This window comes from Eutrigla gurnardus (genome assembly GCF_963514095.1).
Source record: "Eutrigla gurnardus genome assembly, chromosome: 16".
Lineage (NCBI taxonomy): Eukaryota > Metazoa > Chordata > Actinopteri > Perciformes > Triglidae > Eutrigla > Eutrigla gurnardus.
Window position 1 is genome coordinate 13,547,904 of NC_139927.1, and position 26,086 is coordinate 13,573,989.

The 26,086-nt window shown below is 40.3% G+C and overlaps 1 protein-coding gene across 1 annotated transcript; it reads left to right on the forward strand.

The window, feature by feature from the left end:
- The first annotated feature begins 4,207 nt into the window (after positions 1–4,207).
- On the forward strand, positions 4,208–23,319 carry nudt14 (nudix (nucleoside diphosphate linked moiety X)-type motif 14). Its single transcript, XM_084030323.1, has 5 exons — positions 4,208–4,345; positions 14,424–14,467; positions 18,287–18,351; positions 19,162–19,462; positions 20,395–23,319. The coding sequence occupies exons 1-5, from the start codon at positions 4,265–4,267 to the stop codon at positions 20,642–20,644; spliced, it is 741 nt and encodes a 246-aa protein (XP_083886449.1). The 5' UTR covers positions 4,208–4,264; the 3' UTR covers positions 20,645–23,319.
- The last annotated feature ends 2,767 nt before the right edge of the window (positions 23,320–26,086 follow it).

The following is a 26,086-nucleotide window of genomic DNA, read 5'->3' on the forward strand; positions in this document are numbered from 1 at the left end:
CTGTACTTGGAGGTGTGGATGGAGTAATTTCTAGTGAGATGCGTCTCGACTAGGAATTCTTGTCAACCAGCCAGCTTGTTGGCTGTTTTGACGGCGCTGCTTGGGGACTTGAGACCTGTAGTCCAAATCCCAGGAGAAAGAGCAGACCTCTGTTCAGGTCGAGGTCGCCGGAGGAAGAGAGGATGGGATCTCTCTTCAGGTTGAGGTCCCAGTAGAAAGAGAGAGATTCCAACTTGGTCTGCTTGGTAGAAAGCCAGCTTCCACTGCAGTTGACCAATCAGAATGGAATCTGGAGTTCACAGGTACATGTCACTTTCAGTGACACAGGCCTGCAGGCAGATGGGGGGAGGGGGAAAGACCCCCTGTAGAGGTGCGTGGATGTGTTTCCACACAGAGGACACTCCAATCTGAATTCAATCTGCACCCATGAATTGTTTCATAGACACAAACCCTGAGGCCCCAACAATACGAACCAAGCAGAAGAGAAAGGGAAATCCATTGTTTGAGGGGAGAAATCAAGGATCTCACCAAGCGGCTCAAAAGGGCCCCTGCTGATGAAAGGGAAGGCATCAAGGATCTGACGAGTCAACTCCGGGAGCATCTCTGCAGACTCCGAAGAGCAGAAAGCACTCGGAAGAAGAGGAAGGATAGGGAGAACAAAAGATCCTATTTCACCAAAGACCCCTTCAGATTCACCAGAACACTACTGGGTGAAGCAAAATCAGGGAGGCTGACCAGCCCCAGAGAAGATCTGGAGGCATTCTTGAGGGATACCCACAATGACGCCTCCAGAAACCAGGCCCCTGGATGCCAACCCAAGCATTGACAGGACAAAGACCCCGGAGAAAGAGCTCAACATCAGTGAACCATCCTGGAAGAGAATCCAAGAGGTGGTGAAGAAGGCTAGAACAGGATCTGCCCCTGGCCCAAGCTGTATACCCTACAAGGTATATAAGAAATGACCAATGCTCCTTTAGAGGCTGTGGAAGCTGTTCCGGACGATCTGGAGAAAGGGCACCATTCCATCATGCTGGAAGAAGGCAGAGGGCTGTTTTGTGCCAAAGGAAGATAACTCCTCAACTATTGACTAGTTTAGAACAATCTCACTGCTAAGTGTAGAAGGCAAGATTTTCTTTTCCATACTGGCCAAGAGGATGACCGTGTACATGACAGAGAATGGATACATCAACACCGCTATCCAGAGAGGTGGAATTCCAGGCTTTTCAGGATACCTGGAACACATCGGAGTTCTCAGTCAGATGGTCCATGAAGCTAAAGCCACGAAAAGCATCCTGACTGTTGTCTGGCTGGATTTGGCCAATGCTTATGGATCAATCCCTCACGCCCTCATCCATGTAGTATATGTAGTGGACATGGCCACCACTGCCAACCCACCATCGGGAGGGTGTTGCGGATAAGGGTCACCCAATGAGCGATGGGTACCGCCTGGTGACATCAAGTCCTCCTGGCCAAGGCTACATTCACTTAAGGTGAATAAAGGCGAAGCATCTCAGGATGTATGTGCAATGCTTCACATTTCTTCAACTTTGGGCTTTTATCCAGGTGCTCTGCTCTTTCCCACACCAATATAATTTCTTAATTTGGCTATGAAAAAATAAACCAAACCAAATTGTAAGAGAAACAGCTCCACGATTCTCGGATGTGACTTCTCAACGAACGAAAGATGAACTATTCACCCTTAAAAGATAAACAGACAAAGGTCCCCTCGCAACATATGAGTAAACATTCTCCTTCCGATCACTGGACTGACCTGGAGGAAATGTGAGGCCGCTTTATGGCTCGGTTAGAGGATTTACGAACCCTTAAATCAGAGCTTCTCCACGCACCCTGAATGAGGAGGGGGGACCAGACCTTCAGAGTCACCAGACTATGAGGCACCGAAACACAGCTGGAAACTGATTTAACACCTTTGTTTGACAGAGAGCCGTGATTGAAGTATAAAGGATAACACCTTGGGCCCTAGTTTCGTAGACCAGGCGCAGTCAGCACTCAGCGCACCTGCGCCATGCCGATGGGGTGTGTCCGCCTGGACTTTGCAAGTTTCGTGCACCGCGCAGGCTCGCGCAGGCACACCTCCCGTCTCGCCCACCCGCGCAAGTGGGAAAGAGGGAGGAGAAGAAGGCCTGAGTGGGAGACGAGGAGGAGACGAGGCGTGGACTGGGATTAATACAGCCGATTCAGATCTTCACCAATCAAATGAGCTCCTCTCCTCACCTTTAATGCATTAGGGGAGGTTCAGTGCAAGTTCCGTCACTTGACAACCCGATGACAGAAGCAGCGCCGGCGCTCCCACCACACGCATCACGCGCTGTGCCTGCGTATCATAATAATAACAATGCTGATATTATAAAAAACAGGAGAGAGGGAGATGTTTTGGTCCGAGAGGCTGAGTTTCCGTTGCGCCATCCGCCTTTGATCTGACGTCAGATGTGACGGGACAATCTATATAGATATAAATTCACGTGTTGATTCAATCAGTTGCATTAAATAGTGTTTGTTGTGATTATTTATTGCATTTAAATGTGCCTGGAACTGTGGAAACCTGCCTGTGAGGTCTCGGTGACGTGTGCGCACCGTCAGCCAAACTTCCACTCCGCCAGCTGTGATTCGCATTGAATGAATGGACTTCATTTACGCCTTGCGCCTTGCGCTGAGAGTAGACCAGGTTGGAGCTGGCGAGCTTTCTGCGCAGTCTCGGCGAGGCTTTTTGCCACGAAACTTCCACTACGCCAAGCTGAATCTGTGACGCCTCCCCCTGCTGCGCCGCAACACCCATCTTGGCGCAGGCGATCCACCAAACTGCCAAACTGGCTGCGTGGGTCGAAACTTGCATTACGCCGGCTCCGCCACCCTCCGCCACCCTGCGCTGCGCCACGAAACTAGGGCCCCTTATCTCGTCCTCACCATTTGCTCCTAAGTCATGTTGACTTCCTCCCCTCTTGGAGTCATAAACTAACGACCTGGTCTGCTGTCATGCAGAGAGAGGTCACATGAACTCTGCAGGAAATCATGTTCACATTTTAACCAAACCAAGAAAAGGATGAGATATGTAGTCAACATTAGTTTAAAACCATCCATAATAATCATTGAGGAATTGATTATTATTATGACACCCATCTTGGCGCAGGCGATCCACCAAACTGCCAAACTGACGGTGCGCAAGGCTGCGCTGGTCGAAACTTGCATTGCGCCGGCTCCGCCACCCTGCGCCACCCTGCGCTGCGCCACGAAACTAGCGCCCATGGTGTCCTTGATGAATAATGTACTCCTCCTTTGGGCTAATTAGTAACTCTTACATCACCTTTGTTTGACCTATGACTGGTGGTTCCCCTGAGCCAATCAGTGTAATGTTATAAAACAAAACTCCCACCAAAACACGATATGATGCAGCATAGTTCCACCGACTTTGTCTTTATTTCTCAGCTGTCGTCTGAGATGTTAGACATACTTGGAATGTGATGCTGTGGTGGTGATGCACTCGCAGCGAGAAACTTCTATAAATATACCTGCTCTGCCTGTGTGAATTGTAATTTGCACTTTAAGCATTACAAATACGTGCTTGTGCCGATACATAAACAAATAAACCAAATAATCACTTGAGCTCAATTTGTAAGCAACGTTTGGGTCTTTGGCAATTTAGCAAATACCAACAGTAAATTCGTATTCATTAGAATTACTGGATTAAACTTAATGATGCATTAATGCACATGCACATCTGTACGTCACTTCAATATTGCAGATGTGCATAAATGCACATGCACATCTGTACGTCACTTCAATATTGCAGATGGTTCAATGAGCTTATTTTAATTACTTTATATACTTCTCAATGGCTTATTATATCTATATCTATCTATATATAATTTATTAGTCGATACAATTTTGTATTGTACATGTTGTTCAGTTAAAAAATAAAGATTTGCCTCTGCGACATAGAGTGGATTGTGTGAAAGGTAGTCAAATAAAGGTTATTACTGTTATCCTAATTATAATGATGAAGATAAACAATACTTAGTATCGCTATCTGTAACACTGTTCCCCTTAAAAGCTTGAATCCGTGTTCATCATAAAGAAATGAACTGCCCTCCATTCCTCGAATGTCCTTTCACCTCTCGTGTGCCACCCTCGCGATGCACTCGCGTGTGCTCTCCCGGCTTCCGTAGACATTCCTTCACTGTCAGTGAGTGTGCGGTGACAGACGAACCCTCGGTGAGAGCCAACGAGCCCGCTTCAAGTGTGAACTATGGAAGAGATTAATAACATTGATGTCACTCCGTGCACAGAGTCCGACTATCTGAAACCGTTCAGGGTGCACTACAACCAGGTGAGACAACGTTGTTTCTGTCAACGGTTGGTAGAGGTTGCTGCATGCTGTAGGCTAGCCCAGCCCCCCCACCCCCCATTCATTTTGCAGCTAGCATGCTAGCATAACATGAAGGCTAAACCGACCTCAAAACGCAGACATTGACAGCAACACTTGGCACTGCCTTAACCACAACGGCTAAACGACCACGTTAGCTTTGTTTTCACACGTACTGTGCGTTTCTGTGTTTGACACGAGTCTCGGGCAGCTGAGAGGCAGCTCTATGCTAGCATGCTAACGGTAGCTTGCTGAGGAGGTGTTTTAGATTGAGCATCACGTTAACGTTAGCGCATGCTTTAAATTAGTACGGGGGTGTGTAATAGGCACGGTACAGCAGTGGTACGTGACAAGGAAATGTGTTTTCCGTCTGGATAGCAGGTCATGTGAGACTTGTTGATTCCAGCTATGTCAAATGGGCTCCTGTGTGCTGCCTGTGTGATGTGCTGGGAGTCTTGGTGTCTGTAGGTGGGGTGGGGGGTTACATTGAGCTAAATTACCCATTCATATTTGTAACAACAAAGAGACATGCCTGTTTAAAATCCTCTAAATGTCTGTTTTTGTAATGTCACAGGTCAAGGATATAACATGAATAGGGAAATATGCACACAGCTAAAGACAGCTGTAGTCTTTCACAATGTTGTCTCATAAGTATTTAATATCTTTGGCTTTATTTTTTACAAACTGAGTCCTTTTGGTATTTTTGTTTTGGTCTTTGCACACTTAAGTGTTGTTTGGTCTTTCCATGGTATATTGATGAAAGCGTGAATTGGTTAAAAGATAGTTTTAAGTTGTAGTATCAGATGGTTGGAAATGGGAGTGGACAATAAGGATCTTTACCTCAAATACTTAATTTTCCTGCTGTCGAATGTGACAAAAAATTTTGCATTCCCACTTTTAAACGTGAAGCATAATGTATACTGCGCCTTCAAACCCAAATACATCTTTTACCAGAGTGAAAGCCTTAAACTTCTTCCTCTTTTTGTGAGAGGATGGTTTGTTGATCTCTTTGAGATTGCATTATTTAGAGATGCAGATCGACGCTGATGCTGACCATGTTAAACAGTTAGGGTATCGACCATGGTGCGACAGATCTGCTTTAAATATGGTTTCTTTTTAGGTGTCAATATAAAATGTAGTGTTTTTGCTATTGGTTATTTTAATTTATTCGCAGTGACTCAGTTTTTAATGTCACATAAATCTCCTCATTTAACTTTACATAAATATGAGATTGATGCACCCCATGTATTATTTTCATCCTTCTTTTAATGGTGGATATTGTAAGGGTGTGTGTTGTATTTTCAAAGACGCGTAAGACACGTAGATGTAGGTTTTATGTAGATGTTAGTGGGTTTCACTTTGTGCATTTGAACAAATTGTCAAATGTAAATTGTCTCGCAATGTATCATCATATCGGTTAATGAGGAATAAATCACTTCCTGGTATCAGACATCTCCTCTGATATAGTTTTGTAGCATTTCTTGTATATATTTAGTAGTCCTGTGGACTTACTTTGGCACATAGTATATATTAGCATATACTGTCTATTCTATAGGGCTTGTGGGTGCACGTAATTCGCTATCCATTTCATCCATCCATCCATTCATTCATTCATTCATTCATCCATCCATTTTTAGCTGCCAATCCAGGTCACGGTGGCAATCAGGGCAGGCAAAGTGGATCGTCTGTGACTGAAATCTCGTTATCCGTACATTTTTATCTCAGGAGATCAAAAGCTGTCAAATTTCATATTAGCTGCCTGGCTGGTTTATGGTAAATGTTCAATAATGTTAACTGCATAAAGGAAATTGAAGGGCAAGAGATTATGATCCCGGTGCATGACTCTAAATCACTGTTACTGTGCTTTATTTATCTGTGTTTTTGTAGGTTTATCCTTTCAAGAAATCTATAATTTGTTTTTATCAAGTCCTCCTGCTAAAAGGAAAGTGGGATGACTGTGTGTCCTGATGGTCTCCAGCAAAGTGAGAAATGCTTCCTCACCCAAACATAGGCTGCAGGCCAGCATGGATTTATTTTTAGGTTTCAAAAATATTTGTGCAGTTTCTCTGTTCCTGGGTTATAGACTTGGCTTCTGTTGTGTAAAAATCAGGATAATGACAGTAGTGCAGAAGATGTGTCATGGCACTCGTTCATAAAATACATTACCTACCCTTCAGTGTAGATGATGGAAAGATGTTATTTAACCTGGTGTTGCTGATGAAGTACACTTCGTGTCATTTGTTCATGAAAGATAAATGTGATTTTCTTCCCTCAGCGCTGGTAACGGTACTCTATGTTCCAAGTGGAAAATACTTTTTAAACATAAAGATACCGCTGTCTATAATTTGGAGGTGCTCTTTTGTAGTGTTGCTTTCAATTTAATCAGAAAACTCAAGTACCAAGGCACTCATGTTGAGGGGAGCTCATTGAGGAGGAGTTTTTTTTTTTTTTTTTTTTCCCCATTTGGGTTTTACACCTGTGACAGCAGAGGGGGGTTAAGCTTGTCAAGAGAATGGCGGAACGGCTAAGACAGCAGATGGACAACAAAAGAGATGATGGTGTGGACTCCCTCTCTGTCCTGTCCTCCCTTTCATCCTCATCATCTCTCCTCTGCAGCTTGGGAGGGGCTGCTCAGGGACTCCCCACAAAGGCCTTTCAGTCACACTGAGGGAGCATCTCTTTCCCCAAACCTTTTATGTTCATCGGTACATCTGCAGCTTAGCCACTGGTCACTAACCGAAAACCTATTCAGACACAGAAACACACTCTAAAAGTAGATAATGTCATGCGTGAGAGGCTCTCTTCATCATTAGTGTTTACTGGTGTTTTGTCTCCTTTCCCTCGTCCTATCTATACAAAGCAGGTGATTGTCCCTCGTTGACTCTGGGAAACCCCTCTTATCTCTCTCGCCTCGCTTACGTTAAATCACGGGTTTCTACTTGGAGCTGGATAATTACCTTACATTTATTCATTATAATGATTTGAATTATTCATCTGGAATTATTTATCTTGTATAGCTTACAGCCAGTGGCCCCACTACTCCTTAAATGAATATGAGGTCCATCATCGTTTTAAAAACACACTTTTTCTCACATGAATAGTTATTCATAGGCTTGAGTAATGGCGGTAAAATGAGCCTATGTACGAGCGTGTCTGTGGGTGGAAAGGCGACTGTCTGCATGTTGTAAAACTTTGGTTTGGGGCAGGGTGGGTGAAATTCGAACAAAATGTACAGTTTTGTCTGAAGAAAAACATTATATTATATTATCATATTGAAAAACATCTTACAAAAACCAAAAACATTTCCCTTTTGCTTTCAAAAACATGACTTCCTTGAACTGAATACTTCTTTCAAAGTTGTCACATAAATTGAAAATATAAAACAAAATAAGCTAGGTTCACTGAACTTGTATATTAAGCATAATATATTCAGTTGAATCAGAGTGCCAATATTAAATATTAAAGTATGTTCCCCCACCACGTAAACGATTTAAATTTAAGCAACAAAACTACATTGTCGGGTTTAAAGAAAGAAAATAACATGGTTTGGGTTCAAATAAGAAATTTTATATTCGTTATGTAACTTAACCTTTGCAAACTGCCTCGCTGTTTGTACAGCAGAGGATGACAGAACCGCTGAAGGTCTCAACGACTCTTGAGAGAGAGAGAGAATGAGATGCAACTGGAAAAAGGAATAGAAATAACACTGACATATGAATGATATGTAAACGGAACTTGATTTGATTTGATTTGTATAATCTCTCAGCAGTTCATTAATATAACTCATTATTTCCAGGCCGAAGGACTTCGAGTCAGAAGAACTCATGTTCATAAGTTCTGAAGTGGGCTGAAATAAAAAAAACAAACAAAGAAAGAAAAACATTTAAGTTTAATTTACTTCCACACTTACATTAATTTAATGACAACCGATACATGTATTAAATGAAATACATTTTAAATGAGTTAGCCTCTGTGGTTTAGATTTAATATTGGAAAAAATATAACACAGCAATAAAAAAAACAATAACACAAGACCATTCACGAAGGCTGACATTTAGAACATGGCTTTTGGAAAGCGTGAATAACATTCCAATCAGCCTCAGCTGTATTTTGTGTAATTAGCAAATGTAAGCATGCTTGAACCATGATGTTGACAAAAAAAAAAGTGATACTCTGAATAAATAAATAAAGTTATTATGGCGTTAGCATGATGAGCATTTAGCTTAATCTTAGCTTAGTCTTAAGTACAGCATCACGGAGCTGCTAGCATGGCTGTAGACTCTTTAATTCCTTGACAAATGAATTCAGTGATTTATCTATCTAAACTCCCTGCTGTTGATGAACTGCTTCGGTACTATACCAGATTGAACACGTGACAAATTATGGATTTGAAATAAAGATCTTGCGTAAACGTCACTGAAAGCACAGTTAAAGAAAAAACATTACAAACCATTATTAGCAAACAGGTTAAACAGAAATATGCTGTGGTCAGTCCCTATAAACACCCCGACGTGATTTGAGGTCAACTTGCATGCTGTGGATTTCACTGCAGGACACAGTCACATGGGTGTGTACTTGCTGGATTTGGCACTCGTGGGGAGGAACCACTTACCCGGTTGTTTTTGCTGCACATCTGCAGTTTTGCTGTTACAGGTCGATCAGTTTTGTGCAGGTGCAGGTGCTTTTTTGTCATTTGTCTAAACTCTGCTGACCATTAGTTCAGTGGTTGTAATGTGTGTATGATAGAGCTGCTGCCTTTGTCCAGGCTGGTGAGAAGACAGAGACTGCTCAAACCAGAAAAAAAAAATTGGAGAGCACATGTTGAGATTCAAAGAGTGCTATTGTATTCGAGGAGGGTAGTTGATTTTTTTTTCTTCTTCTTTCTGCTGCAGCTGCCAGCTTTATAGTGCATGGAGGTGTGTGTGTGTGTGTGTGTGAGATGGTTATTAGACTTTAAGCACCTAAAGGACCATACATCCCTCCCTACAATAGCCATTCACACAGGAGTCTGTCATTTCTGATGCCCAAAGCCAGAGGGACCACATTACTTTCAAGGTCCTGTGTAGCCTTGTTCCTGCTTCCTCTCTCTCCCTCTCTCTCTCTCCCCACGGGCTAATCTCTCTGTCGTAATCCATGTCGGCCATGATTCTCCGTCTCCCCTGGGCCATTCAAGCCGTCCCCGCCCCCCTTCTCTCAGCAAGTGGCCCGAGTAATGAGGGGAACCCCACCATCTGTGAGTGGCGACAGCACCTTGTACAGTACGTTGCTGCTGGAAAACAAAGCCGCATTTTGGGGTGTTTGAGCCATGAAATGAATAATCCTAAATGAATGTGATATTTTCATATGATTGCTGTAAACAAGTTTGGCTATTATTGAGATGCTTGTCAGTCTTTTTCTTAATCTCTAACTAATATTCCTGGTTTTGTTGGTGCAGCTGTTTTTTAAACTTCCTGTCTGGAAAATATTGTTAATTTCCCTTCCATGAGCTAGTTTTCTATTTCGTTTTTTTTCCTGAATGGACAGATCTTCTTTGAAGTGATTTTTTTTTTTTGTCTTGTCATTAGCTTTTCACACCTTCCACCATCTGCTGTTACCAGAAATCTCTGGATGAAACTGAAAGTGCCAATTTGATGTAATTTGTTAGTGTGGGAAACCAGAGCTTTTGTCTGTGTGGAATTAAAGTTAAGACCAGACAACTTTCTGTTGAGAATATATATGAGATATATGAGAATTCCATGTCATGATTGTCCTGGTCAAATTACTTTATTTTTTTTTTAAAGATTTTTTTGTTTGTTTTTTTTGGGGCTGGAGCGCCGTTCAAGCCTTTTATTACTTTTACAGACAGTGTGGAAACGGGGAGAGAGAGAGAGAGAGGGAGATGACGTCCCAGGCGGGAGTTGAACCCGGGACCACCGCATCGAGGACGTTATGCCTCTGTACATTTAAAATTATTCAGCATGATTCGCACGGGCCTGGTATCACGGAGCCTGCAGTGAGACTTTTGAGGCACTGATACAATGGTATTCTAGAACCCTGGGTTAGCCGCTACCAAAACAGGAGAAATGCGACTTCCGCTAACTTCAAAGTTGTCATACGCATTCAGAATCACCTAGTTTTCTTCAGAGTAGCTTTGTTGTGAGTTGCCAGCCTCTAAAGGGTTGCTGCCTTTCTGCCTTGCCTCTGGAGCTAAACTAGCTTTAGATAGTCAGTCAGTAAATACCTCCAAATCACAGGCTGTCTTCATCTTTGGTCTGGCAACATTCAGGCTTTTGAATGAGTTCTGAGAATTGTCAGTGATTTATTACATCTACCATCACATAACCACAAACCATATATTTGTTTACTAAATATTGACGCTGAATCCTCCACAAAGCAATTTAATAATAAAGTATTTAAAAAATTCATGTCAACAAAAGAGGGAATGGAATGTCTCTATTCACATTGCTACATTGTTATTAGTATATGTTCCAAATGTTATGTTCCCAAAGTCTCCTAGCTATTCTAGCTTCAATGTATTGTAATTAGGGTTGTCATGATACTAGAATTTGAAAGTCGTTACAGATATCCAGGAAAATATGCGATACTCGACACCATTTTCGATACCACAAGTAGAAAATTATAAAAATTAAGAGGCAGATTAAAAATAAATAAAGATTAGAACAATACAAACAACATCAAGTTGACGGCAAAAGTAACGATACTTTTGCAAGTAAATATCGAATCGGATACACATTTTTATTGCCAACCCTAATGCAATAAAACTTAGTAAGTGTGCAATGTGCAGCAATATTATATTGGAAAATATAACAATCCATATAACATATACACAGGACAACCCTGGTGTAGATGTTTGTTGGTAATCTACATGAAAATGCCCCACAATTCACCTGTAAAAGCTTAATTGGCTACTCTGTTCTGTCTCATACATTGTACAATAATCTATACGAAGCAACAAGCCACCAGAAGTGCGTCACCGCCTCAGTCACGACAAGTGATTTATCACACACGCCTTCACACTAGTTTTGCTTTCACCAAGGAAAAGCGTGAGGGGTGCGGCTGGCTTGGCCTCCAGGAGTAATGATGGCGTGTAAGACGCTCTGCACGCTTTATTGACACGCCATGTTTTTGGTGGGAAGTAATTACACTAGTAGATGGTCTACAGTGCAGGCAGAGCATCAATGATGACATGACTCTAACAGTAAGGCGTTTGGATAATATAAACACCTTACTAATAGCTGACTGCCAAAGAGAAGATCTGCACCTTGCAATACCTGTGCTAGCATACTATTAAGTATGTCAGAAAAAGATAAAGTACATCAATAAATCGTCTGTCAAATTGTATTGTGCATACAGTTAGTTGCTGTATTGTGCATATAGTTAGTTGCTGTATTGTGCATACAGTTAGTTGCTGTATTGTGCATACAGTTATTCATTATCAAAGGACTGACATAAAAGCGAAAGCATCGCAGCACCATGACTAAACCTACACAAATTTTGGCTTCATGTTCTCATTTCACACCACAACATGATAGTTAATGATGCATGAAAGGCATTATGCTAGCTTGGCTTCACATTCAGGCCCCGTGGCTGCGACCCGTTAGGCCACGCGCCGGCCGTTTGACCGTTTGTTGAGATGATTTTGAGTGACTGAAATAATCTAGCGAAGTTTGTATGGATGAGACGTCAATGTTTGGTTGATAGGCAATGTAGCATTGTGGTGTATTGTGCTAGTAGCTTTTAAATAGAGGTGTTCATTATTATGTCCACTTGAAAATGCCACTTCATGAACCAATTCATTGTATGCAGTGCAGATTAGCCTGTTGTTGATAGGAGCAAGAACATAAGGCAGTAAAAAGAACTTCTCACTTTTTTGTTAAGTCATTTTCAGAGAAGAGTTTATTCAAATCCAGCAAGAATTGAGTTTATAGTGTGCCGTATTATAGTCGCACAATATTGTAAAGATCATGTTCACAACATGCAGCTCTTCTACAGTCAAATACAGCCAGCAGTATTGAGAATATTTAGAAATGTAAGAGAGACTAGTTGTATTCGAAAGAGGTGTTTATTCCCCTTTAGATACAAGTTGCATTCTTGGGTGCTTTTTTGACACCGCCGCACATCCTAAATCAAACCCTGTTGCTTCAACAGTACCTTTTTATTATGTCCGATTCCATCAGTGTAATTATCTTGCCATTTAGCCTCGTCCCATCACTTGGGTGGTACTGAAACTGCACCACCACACTCGCACACATCTATTGTGGCTGAATATGAGGCTGTAAAGCTGTCATCGCTGCGTCTGAAAGAGCTTGTGGGTGGAGAGGAGGTGTAGCCTAAATCTGAATTAAGGCCATATTTCCTCAGGCATAGAAAATGTAGGCCAATTTCACCATATTTATACAGCGTGCAATCTGTGGATTGGGGAATATATAAGTTTTCAGTTTAATTGACACGTCGTTGCTGATTTGAGGTGAATGATAAGAAGGTCACATTATATCGAATGGGATAAAGATTTTACTTACCTCTATGGCTTTGCCTGTCGCCTCCAGCTCCTCATCTGACCTGTTCACCTTGACCTCTGCTTCATTTACTGACTTTGATTTCTGCCCAGCAAAACTGGCCCACCACTATTTATATGCAGTATTATTTATGTTTTGAAACTAAAGCACACTTGGCTGATGTCAGTCCTTTTGTGATTTTATAAATAACTGGATGAGAGCTGTTTGTCGTCGAAGTAAAAAGTGATGAATTTCAAATTATTTGGATTTTTCATCAAAACAGTTTAAGGTTACCTCCTGGTCTCTTGTGCCCACATATTTAAGATCTTTGCATGACACAGTATTTTGTGCCGATAGTGATTATATCTAGAGATTATGTCTTTTGTGCTGGTTACACTCCTGCCTCGTGGTTCGATTGGTAATTGCGCTGCGGGAAATTTACCGAAGGAGTGTTCCGTCGCACATCCTGTTGAGGTGACCACAAGGCGTATAAACAGTTACGGCCCTCCCTCACATATGTTTAATAACTACAGGAAAGGAATCTCCCTGCCACAAAGTTCATATGTGGGAACTGTGGATCCTGTAGATGCAAAAAAGTCACTGTTCCAAGTTGTAATTCACAGGATCTTCCTGACGTTTTGCCCAGAGCTAAGGTTGCAAAATTGATCAACATGTTAGCCAAATGCTACTTCGTACTGCAATTTTCAAATAACAGGAGGTGTAATATTTGTTAAAGGTGAAATGCATGTTAAAATACCACTTTAAATTAAATGTTCTCGTGCTGCAGAGATGTCCTGGCCAACACGTTATATTCTACAGACTGGAGTAAACATCTCTGTTTGGGACAGATCCCCACAAAAAAAATCACACCATGTATTTCAATAAAAATGAGAATAATGAACTAAATGATAATAAATGATCAAAAAAAAGATCATTCCCTCTCATATCACAATTGTAAAAATTGTCAAAACCATCATAATTAGATTTTATTTTTACAAAATTCCTTCAGTCCTGCCCAAGCTGTCGATGTCTGATACTGAAAACTCATATAATTGCCAGTCTTTGCAGTAAGTTGTGTATTTAATTTGGAAGCCAACGAGGTATGACTGTGTATTTAATAGGGAAGAGCAAGATGTATTGCTATTACTTAAATTCAGAGTAAAATATGAATTGTTGCAAATATGAAAGGTTTCTTGCTTAACTACTGTTGATACTGTTTGGTGCAGGCCAATTGTTTTTCGACTTGTATCTGCAGATGTTTTTGTTGGGTGTGAGGGTTTGTGATATAACTTCAACATGCCCATGCAAGCATCAGTTGTGGGGAAACTGATTTCCTCTGCAGTGATCATATTCAATAAATCAACAGTGATTTGACATCCTGCCACACAAGTTGCATACAACAAAGCCATTTAGTACTGATAGTTTTTACTGATATTTTTAAATTAACATTTACATGATCGAAATAAAGACAAAAAGACAAATAGTACTGTAGTGTTGTGTTTATTGTATTAATTTGTGCTGTTTATTTTTGTCTTATTCCTTCACAGAATGGCACAAAGAAATCCTGGGACTTCATGCGAACCCATGATAGGTAAAAACACATTTTATTCTCTATTGTTGGATAGAAGTAGTTTGGCAGTGTTGGTGAGCTGTTAAAAACATTTTTCTAATAAATAAAACCACCTATCAAAGAATATCAGCCAATTAAATAGGTTTGAAATATATAAAAAACTGCATGTCAGGAGCCTTTTTACTTATTTTTTTTAATTCAACTGAACAAAAATCAAGAGAAATGACGTATCATTGAAATATATTGATGCAGTTATATGCTGATGAGTTTTTGCTCGTTTTTTTGTTGTTTCCTTTCACCTTCAGCCATTATTGGCACCTCTCACTCATGATATTTGTATACCTTGTATTCTCTAGCATCTCCAATAGATGCCAAATACTGGAAGGACGGTCAAAGCAAAACAGAACTTGTTTTTTGGGAACTGGTGCCCTGTTATTCTACTTGGCAATGGCTATAAATGTCTTGAGCTTCACAGGGGGCACTGTAAGAGAAATATCACACACTTGTGTCAAAACCCCCGGTCCCAGCATCCCGTTCTGCCCAGGGTACCATAATGCCCTGAGGTAGGTCTCAGGTCATTTAAGCCCTCTTTCCTCCAATCATGACCCCAAAGAGAGATCCTTGTGAAAAATAGTTCCACTGGGACAAAAGCTGTAAACCTCAAACCTGTACTTCCTAAAGAAAATAGCCCAGGGGAACATCCAGCTTTCCCCCATGTGGAAATTCTGCAAAGTGTCATTCCCTTTGGGCTTGGATTGAAAAGATCCAGGATTGTTTTGCAATTTTGTTTAAGCACGCAGAACATTTTCTTCCCAGTAGGACATTTCAGTAGCACAAATGCGGAAGACTCATTTGTGGGTACTTTAAAATATCTAATTTAGTGAATGACCAGAGGAAGATGATCCTCGTTCCTGAAATGCTTCCAGAGGTCAGTTTCGTGTGCGCTCCTTCTTTTGTAGGTTTTAAAGCGTATTCCTTATGGAATGAAGACTTTTTCTGCATTCACCTTCATCATGACATGTAATTATTATTGTGTGGGTTAAATGTCAACGCTTTGGTGCTACTGGAAGATATTGGTCTCTCCGTGGGCATTCAGATGCTTAGTGCTATTTTAGATCATCCATCCGTTTTAACGATATATAAAATAGATATTAGAAGGAATTATGACCCGTTTAACTTCCTATCATTAATGCTAAAATTACTTCACCCACCGAGAACTTCCTTCACTGCCGCAAATGCAGAATGTGAAAGACGTCTAGTGGGACATGGTCATAAGCTGTCTCCACATCTACAAAAACACATATAGACAGGATGGATAAACTCCCATTGCTTTGTTGTTTGACACCTATGTGTTTACAGGAGTGTTTGCATTCTGGTGCTTGTTTATTACTGGAAGTGACATTAAATGACAGCCAGTATTTTTAGTCAGTGCAGGACATTTAAGAGACCGTGGGCATGGTTACCCATCTGTTGAGCTCTAGGTTTTATCATGTGTGGTGTATCCCCAGCCAGCTAATAGAAGGGTACACATGATTTTGTGTTTCCCATTTGGGAATAATTTGGAGACAGAGCGACACAATCAGGTTAATTCCCTAATGGTACGCTTCAATAAAGTTTTCAGGGAAGAAGGAAGTAAGATGTGCATCTACACTCGTTTCAGAGTGTTATGGCAAGGAATGTTCTAAAAACAGATATTCTAAATATGTTTCACTTGTTATTATGGGTAGACAAAAAAACGTGATTATTCAGCACGTAACCCAGTTTTTTTCCTTGTGCAACAAGGAACTAATAGTGTCATGATACCATAAGCGCTGCGTGCCACCAGTCACCGCTCCTCATATGTCTGCCATAACCAGTTTTCCCGCTGCCCAGCCAGAAGCCCTGCAGAGAAAGCTTAACGGTGCATAAAAAAGTCCTGAGCGTCCATTTAGCCTGCTTCTTGGTTTAACCATTAGAGCATTTTTCTTCAGCGGGAAGCTGCAGAACAACTGTAATGGTGTGGAACAGCACTACAAGACCCAGGCCTGCCTCAGGGGACAGCTTCCATGCTTAAGGCCTGTGTGTCCTACTTTTAGCCCAAATCTGCCACCACACCATTGTCTCATCCATATTCTACAGTGCCCACATCTCCCCTCAAGACTATCTCTCACAGATATCGGCACTGTTTATTTTGCTCGGATGTTTGATATATACCTGTCGAAGAGTTTGAGGGGAAGAGGTCATTTTGAAAGTGAATCCCATTCTGAAATGATGGCTGCTGTTCTTTGACATGATCGCAATCTCTGGATAAAATCTAAGAAATAAAGCATTGGCGTGATAAGTCAAGCTCCATTGACTTTTTCAAGGAAGAAGCAAGTGAAAAGAGGTGCTCTTTGTCCTCCCTTTCATGGACGTGAGAGCAAAGGAAGAAGTGTTGAGGGAAGTGGCAGAGCTTTCTATAGCTGGCTGAGGCCAGCTTTATAATCAGCAGCTGAGACACGATTGATTTTTTCGAGAAGTAATTGTCGGGGCCACACAACAATGTGATGTCTAGTATTATTGAGTATTTTCCCCCCAAATGTATATAATTTAATGTTAAACAACCTGGGGGTTTCTTTCATAGTTCTGGATGAAAGTTCTATCAGTAATAACGTCATTGTACTCATTCAGTCACAATATTAAATATAGGTCCAACCAACAAGAGTGGCCAGACAGCTTGTAAACAAACCCCCAGGTAAATCAAATTTTGTCTGAGTAAAAAACAAAGCAGAAAGATAGATTGTTAGCCAAACTGCCATGAACATTCATTAGTTTACAGCCTGACTTCTAGACTTCCATTTTTTTCTGTGTAAAGACAAATTATCAGTCTTTTACCTCCAAGTAAAATGGTGAACAATAAACTACCAGCTCCATTATGACTGGCTGACAACCTGTTAACTCTTTAAATATCTGTATTGCGAACGGATATTAAATCAGCAACCCCGGCACTGTAGCTAGAAACAAGTTCTAACAGCCATGTCCCATAAGGTCCTCTCACCATGGGAAAGACAGGGCAGGGCTTCCTGCAGCCTCAGACACATCCGCTTTCCCAACACCGACCCCGAGCCTCAAGTCTCCACTGGCAGCGGAAGTCACGCTCACATGCTCCCACACACGCCAGTGAACCACCTGTATGCAATTCAGTGGGAGCCATCTTGCTTGTAGGGTGCCAACGATTAAATCTGGAATGACGTGGTCCTTTTTATTTCAGAATAGTGTTCAATTTTTAATAGAGTTTGATTTTAGTTTAATTTTCATTCAGTTGATACACTTTGATTGTGTATCTAGCAATGGGATATGGCGCAGGCACCTCTTGTCACCAATATCACTGATGCTCAGTAGATGCGCGCACATCCCATGCAAGTTTGTAATGTTTCCAATCAGGATGCTTTCTATTGGTCCTAAAAGTTAGCAAGAGCTTTGGCATTTTCCCTCCTTAATTTTCCATAAGAAATACAGCCATTTATGAGCTTTTGTCACCACATTAGAGATGTGTGACGATCGTCTCAGATTGTTTGTGATGCTGATTCCTAATGGTTGGCATATCCATTCATCCAAATAATTCAATTCCTTATCATTGCCCTTGTTTTTCTTGTTTATTTTGTCATATTTATCTTAGGAAGATTCTATTTCAGATTCACATACTTGTGGACCAATCATCGCAAAATGTTCTCCAGACACGGATTTTAACCACGTTTTAACCAAGAAGATCTTCATGAGCCCCGGCTGCCCCTATATATCATGCATGCAACCCTTTGCAGTGAGAAAAAAAATCAGATTTTATTTAAACTTGACCTCTTTTTTTTCCACTTTTTCCTTTAGTGTATCAGTGCTGATCTTCAACACCAGCTCACACTGTTTTGTCCTCGTCAAGCAGTTCCGTCCAGGTAAGTTTTCACACAAAACAGGAGAATAACTGTAGTATGCATCTAGTTCATTTATTTTCTTTTTGTCACAGAGCTAGGTCTAGATTGTTGTATATCCTGTGGGCACTTTCACCAAAGAAGCAATGCATTACAGTATGTGTTTATTCTACTGGATCTTAGTAACAATGCAAACTCATAAATAGACCGCAAGAGGCCCCATTACAAAGCAGCCTCACCTCCTTTGTTAGAAGTCGCCAGGGACCCGTTCCACACTGCACTGTGCTAAATTCAAGGAAGTCTGGGCATTGATATATATTTTTTTTCCTCTCCTCTTGCATTGCGGTTGGGAAAAACGTGCTATCCTTTATCTGAAAGAAATCAGAGTTCGACAACTTAGAATGGCATTTGTTTTTTAACAGGGTTATACGATGTGCTGGTCAGCTTATTGCAATCGGACAATAAATGCTAGATAGAGGTTTGTGGTAGAGGGTGAATTAAGAAAAATCTGCATATTAAGGGAAAAATAGTTTATTCAGATGTGAGCAGAAGTGCTCTTTGTTTCAGGTGAGGCGTGAATTGATGTAATTTATATGATACATGAATGATGTTATGAATGTTACAATACGTGTGTATCATTTTCAATTCATATTTACGATTGAAGCCTCATGCATCCTGTCAGGTTGCAACAAATTACTGTTTTCATTATTTATTCATTTGTTATTATTTTTCAATTTCCCTCGTTTGAGTATATAATGCAGATAAAAATAATCAAATAATGGAATGAGAATAATGTCTTATATATGTCTTATATTCTGTCTTTTCTACCACCAGCGGTATACATGTGTGAGTGGGAAAGGACCAAGACGCAGTCGGCTCAGCCTGCGGAAAAAACTGAGGAGGGCACCTCTGAAGCCACCGCCGCTGCCCCTGAGCCTCAGGAGGGCCAGTCAGCCCCAGAGGGAGAGAGCTCTTCCCAGTGGCCCCCAGCCTCAGCAGGGGTCACCTACGAGCTGTGCGCCGGCCTGGTGGACAAACCAAACCTTTCTCTGGAGGAGATCGCCCGGCAGGAGGTGCTGGAGGAGTGTGGCTACGATGTTCCGGCCTCGAAACTGAAGAGGATTACTTCTTACAGGTTAGCTCATTGCATCTTTGAGTGTGCTGAAGCTGTAGGAAATATTAATGAAGTTTAAACTTGATAGAGGCCTTGTACTCATGACCTGTCCATTCCCAACACTAATATGTTTTAAGACAATACTTTTCATTGTCCGAGTATCTTCTTTAGTATCTTCCATTGGATTTCTTGTCCCTTCATGAATATTCTGTTGCCCTATTTTGTAAAATTTTCATTTATAATGTCTTCTGAACGTGCTTGAGCTATGTTCATTAAGAAATAACCCACATTTGCAGCTGTTTCTTTAGTTTGACTTATTGTTCAAGACTTCAATCTCACGGAACCATCCATCTTTGTCCACATATATTAGCTCACACTGTATCTCCTCATAGAAGTTTAATGGTCCCACATTAAACAGCAGCACCTGGACAGCTTTGACTGGCAACTCTCATAACTGTGCTTTTGATTTGACTTGAACACCTCCTCCAGCTTTGTTGGTGTCGTCTATGACCGTTGTTATGTGTGGGCTGCTTCCATTAAATAGATGGGTATCGTCTTAACCCCCAGGACCCCTATGAGAGTCGTTTTGACAGAAGTGCATGGTGTAGTGACATTCTGTGTTAATAGTAGGCAGCCCGAGGTCAGTTTGGTTTAAAATATACTGGTGTTGCTTATTACCAGCGTTCAAAGACATATTTATGGCTTTCAAATGCAGTTGAGGGACTACAGATTTATAACGGAAAGCTTGAGACACTGATGCATTTACATTTAGTTAAATAAACATTTGATTCTGAATAGTACGGTATTGCTTTAGCATAGGTACTTTGATTTAGTTGTCATATTGCAGTATTTACATATTCAAACAATATCCAGCCCTTTGTAAAAATTCAAGGAGTTATTGCAAACATACGAAGATATCAATAAGTGTTTTCTTTCCCTTATCCTCCCCACAGGTCAGGCGTAGGGGTAACGGGTGCCAAGCAGACCATGTTTTACGCCGAGGTGTCCGACGACAACTGCGTGAGCGCTGGTGGAGGTGAGCCCCATGAGGGAGAGCTTATCGAGGTGGTCAAAGTCCCGCTGCACGAGGCCATGACGTTTGCCTACGATGAACGTATACCCAAAACCATGGGCGTCATTTTTAGTTTCATCTGGTTCCATAATAACATGTCTCCCAAGTACAAGATCTCCACCAATGTGTAACTAGTGTTAACTCTTTATACCGTTTAGTCCAAATTTAATCACTGGCCCAGCACATTCACTCCTCCCCTCATGGCTCTTCATCCTGTATTGCCTTTTTGCTTATTGGTACATGATGAAAGGTGGGCCCCTTGTCTTGTTGCCAACAGGTATCTGTATGTTTTTGTTCTGTTGACTTTTTTCAAGTTTCATGTGGTCCTAATATTTCCCCCTTAAAACAAATTTGCCATAGCTGGTTGTCACTGGCACTTTTTTTTTCTCTCTTCTTGATTTTTATTTATTTTTTTAACCTGTTAATCACTTCTTTTACTGTGCCATCTGTTATAAATGGCTTCATATCACTGATTTAATTTGCCTGCCCTTGATTAGAGGAATATTCCACTGCTTTTAACAGCCTCTTGAAAGAAAAGTATTTTAAATACACATTAGCTGAAAAAGAAAGTTGTGGAGCATTCTGCTTACAGTCAAATAAACAGACTTGTTTCGAGCATTCCTACAGCACCCAGCATTCATTGCAAACTATGTGACACTAACCAGGCACATGCACCTTGGCCAGCTTGGTTTTGCTAACTTTTTAGTGTGCTAATATTCGCACTGGAGCTCTAAAATATGAGAATACATATCATATGAATGATGAATACCTTTTGAACTGGTCATTGGTTGAACCATTAAACCATCAACGATAAGGTCACAAACAACAGTGGAGTATTCCTTTAATCCGTGATCCAGTAATGCAAAAACTATGCTAGTCAATGGTGGGGCCTTGTAACGACTGAGGTGTTCGGTGTGTTTCAACCACCACTTGTACGAGCATGCCTCAATAATTCCCTCTGATCCACAGCCTTTAAGCAATACTTCTGATAGTACCCCGGGATAAACAATCGCTCAGTGTCACTGTAAATTAACTCTGCTTGAAAGTCTTCATCAAGTCAAACCAACTCACATTAGCAGACTTCTTCTTCTTCTGCTTCTTCTACAATCCAAGTGGAAACTGTGAGTTCGGTATTGTTTCACATCACAGAAAAAAACAAAACATACCTACCTTTTGCATCAAGAGGCTTCACCTCAATTTTAAGTGTCATTGTTCTCAAGCACAAATCCTGCAAATGGGTTACGGATATTTAGCCTGTAACATGTCAGCGAATTGTTTAGTTTTTTAGGAATTATTCTTTTACTCTCTGTTGTCTATTTCCATTAGAGTCAAAGTAATTTCTAGAGAATTCATTTTACATGTCAAGGTTACATTTTGACCACATCAATGCAGGTGTAGGAGCACTTGCCTTTGATAATGACTCCATTCAGAGGATCTGCGTAGTAAATCTCATTCACACACCTAAACCTAATTTCACAAAGTGAATCTCAACAGCAGTTTGCCAAAATCTCAGGTCCAAATAGTCAAACGTTTGGTCTTATTCAGGGTGGACCTCTGGATGTGATGATGACCAGCATGTTATTAATATATTTCAAAGTCACTCGCAGCTCAAAGGCAACAAAGTTCCTTCTATTCTTACTGTATGTTAGTATTTTTCTTCATTCAAAAAGGGCTGGAACTTTTACATTTATTAATCGATATGTGAAAAGGAAGAAATTCCTCCCTGCCGTGTAGTTTTCTTAAAAATATGCAACTTCTGAAGCAAAGACAATACTGTTTTTAGAAAATTACTGCTCACGTTAACCGGATAACGCATGTCATCATTCACACATTATTGCTGTTTCGATAATAATAAGAGGGAGCAGCTCTTCTTGGTTCACCTGCAGTGTTTGGAAGCTGAAAAATACGTGAGACAAAAATCTAGTGAGCAAAATATTTTTTTCTGCCTGATTACTAAGTGGGCTGTTGGCTACAAAATAAAATGACAAAGTGCTGTATGTTAAAAACACCTTGAGCATACTGGAGGTGAAATCATGAAGCTGGTATTTTACAAATGCAACCATAATACTAAAACCAGAAATAATTCAGGTGAATATATAACATCAGTCCCAGGATTTATTTAGTTCTTCTGGGCTTTTTTGAGTCCGAGGAACAACCGACAATCAAATGTGAACATTCGTCTTCTTTTACCCATAAAACCTTGCGTGTTTTTGATCATTTTGTCTTGTCTTCATTGCATCGTTATGTGTGTCTACTGAACCTCGAACCGATTCTCTTAGAAGGGGGTGGAGCTTCAGACACGCTCGACCTCTAACTTCATGATTTTTTTATCTGCGCAAACAAAGTGGAGAGAATTTGAATGAACCAAACTTAATTAGTTTCATACACCGAGTCAAATATTTACACCAAGACTGTGTAGGAATATATGCAGAACCCTTAAGCCATATTTATCTCCTCATTGAGCTCCTTTCTCTTCCCATCATTCCTTGATGTAGTATTGTATAGTTCGCTGGAACTGCTTGAATGCTTTTTATTTTAATTTTTGGGTGGATGGGGAAAGAACGGTTTGCTAAATTGATTCACAATCTCTCAAATTTGCACCTAAACCTGATATCAGATTATCTTTTTGTGTTGTTGGCAAAATTTCAAGGCATACAAACTACAGGATGTTTCTAAAAAAAAATATGGAAAGTACCTTTGGAAAACATGCAAAGAACTTATTAGTGTGTAATGAGTAATGTGGGTTTTATACAATATTTTCTTAAATGTACTTTACATCATGATAGCCAGCCACCAATTCTATATATATATATATATATATATATATATATATATATATATATATATACATACACATACATACATATATATACATATAAACATATATGTGTGCGTGTGTGTGTATATATATATATATATATATATATATATATATATATATATATATATAGGTGTATATATGTTTGTATGTGTATGTATATATATATGTATATTTATGTGTATATATGTGTGTGTGTGTGTGTGTGTGTATACACATATATATATATGTATGTATATGTAAATATGCGCGTGTGTGTGGTGAGAAAGTTATTATTTCCACCTTATCTTACCCTCCTTATTTCCATCTCCTTCCATAAAGCAATCCTTTCTTTACTCTTCAGTTCTCATGTGCTTTTTGAAATGTACCCAATCGTGGCAAATAATGAAGGCGTGGTCACCTTTTCTTTCCTTTTTTCGGAATAACTCTTTAGTAAATTGTCTGTCGCCCACATTTTAAAGGGATTAGCCATAATCATTCCAAATGGAATATTCCTCTTTGTATTTAAAAAAGAAAAAAAGAAATCTCAGTTTGCTGAAATTATGCCAACTGCTTCTGATTTGGCTTGATGTAAAATGTGACAAGCAAAGCCATTTAAACTTTTAAGGCCAGTCTGTAACTTAATGTGCCTGTCAAGTTTGAGGAACATGCCATGTGTCTTCTCTTTTGGCTGAAATATTTTTTTAATTTTGAAGAAAAGTTCTGGCAAAAAACCCACAAAGGCTTTTCTTTGCCTTTTCCACGGGGTGTCGCTGTCGGCGGCATCAGCCAGCAAGCAAGCCAACACCTGTACATATTTAGTGAACATCGCCAAAAGGACAGACTGCAGCCTTAATGATTGACAAAACAAACACGGCATCCGCAAAAATATAAATAGCAGTTGCCAGTGTGAGGCATAGAGTCTGACATTGTGATTTCATCTCGATCGTTGCAGAGAATTCGTTTGCCAAAAGAAACACGACCAGCATGGCAGCACTTCAGGTTCAGCTGGTTCAGCCAGCACCTCTGTATAGGCAGTTAAATATATGATGGAAATTTACATTTATGTGAGGCCTGTATATTATTTTTGTTCAGCAGGTGGAGTGAAAACTCCCAAGCTGATCGGTTGTCAGACCTACAGTCTATTTTATACTCAACCATTTTTTATTAGTTTTATAAGCTATTGACGGTGTGACGGCGATGTGACAGGCTATGTTTTTATAATCTTATTTCGTTTTCAAACGTACGTGTTTTTCTGTGTAAAATGCTAATGTTTTATTGTTTAAAGCCAAACTCTGCACTCTCATAGCGTCGGCTTTATTCTCGTGGAAGTCACGTAAAGGTCGGTCACACTGGTGATCGGCCGGACTTGAAGGAAAAGTTTGACCTTTTAGAAAATTTGCTCATTTGCCCTTTTTTTTTTTGCTGAGAGCTAGATGAGACGATTGATATCAGTCTCGCGTCGTGTACGATTAAATGTGAAGCTACAGCCAAAAGATGCTAACTTAGCTTAGCATTGAGACTGGAAACGGAGAAACATCTAGCCAGGTTCTGTCAAAAAAGCAACAGGGTATAATACCAGACTATTTCTTGGTCAAGACTATTAACTTCACTGGTTGCGTGGCAACTCGTCCTGGCTAAGAAATAGCGGCAAAGAAACCTCCTTTACACTCCGATTTCCGTACAGATTAAACAGACAATATTTAATGTGTTAATTAGTTAGCTTTAGCTGTTAGCTTAAGTCTTTTTGTGAGAAGCTAACAGACTGCTGGCTGTACCTTCGTATTGGCTTTACAGCCAATCTTCTCATCTAACGCTTGGCAAGAAAGCGGATAAGTGTATTTCCTGTAATGTTGATCTATTTCTTTGAGCCTAACTTTCCCCTCCACCACAAAAGTAAATGCACACTTGACAGTCCAGAGTGAGGCTGCAGACTGTGCCACTGGTAAGCCATATGCTTCTTCTATTGACTAAAACACTAATACATGAGGTGACTAAATAGTTGTGTAATTCATTCTTGCCATTGCTGGATATTGACCATATTAGCCCAGCGTTGGACATTTCTACCTCCATCTCTCAGGCACATAAAAAATATTTTGTGTCCGTTTGCTTGCTTCCAAGGCGCTGACATATCAAATTCCCACAAACATGTCAATACTCGGTGGTTCTCCATGACAGAATACTTGATTCAGTGCTATCAGACTTTTATAAATGTACCCCCATGGCTATGCTGTAGTTGCTTTTTCAACTGTGATCGTTTTCTTTATTTTTTGTTAATGGTTTGTGCACCATTTGACAATTTCTTACACTATTTTCAATGATAATGAGCTGAGCAGTTAATCACAAACATGATTTTTTTTAAAGGTGCTATGTGTAGTATTCTCTAATTACTGTTAAATTTATAACTTTGACCATTGATGTGACAGTTCAAACCGTACCTCTGGTGATCTACTCAGTATTCCTTTTTTTTTATGGAAAAGGCACTTTTGATTTTGGAAGTCCATCACGTTTGCTTCTCTATTGGCAGACCGGTAGCTGAATATTCAGAAGCAACAGCGGGGAGGATAATCAGATTTGCTGCTATTAAGCTGTTCATAGTTATTATAAAGTGTAGCACACGTTATTCTGTTAGGTAGTGTAAAGGTTGGTGAAAATCCTACACATAATACCTTTAAGTGAAAGAAGTATTATGACATAAATTAAATTTGTCCAGTTGTGATTTTCTTTTCTTTTTTTTCTGTTGTCTCTCACGGAATTTGTTTAAAAAAAAATATTT

Excerpts from the sequence above, each read along its gene's own strand:
- nudt14 (XM_084030323.1), top strand. The coding sequence starts at position 4,265 with ATGGAAGAGATTAATAACATTGATGTCACTCCGTGCACAGAGTCCGAC. Across the intron at positions 4,346-14,423 it reads TCAGGGTGCACTACAACCAG|AATGGCACAAAGAAATCCTG; the intron begins GTGAGACAACGT and ends ATTCCTTCACAG. Across the intron at positions 19,463-20,394 it reads AAGAGGATTACTTCTTACAG|GTCAGGCGTAGGGGTAACGG; the intron begins GTTAGCTCATTG and ends TCCTCCCCACAG.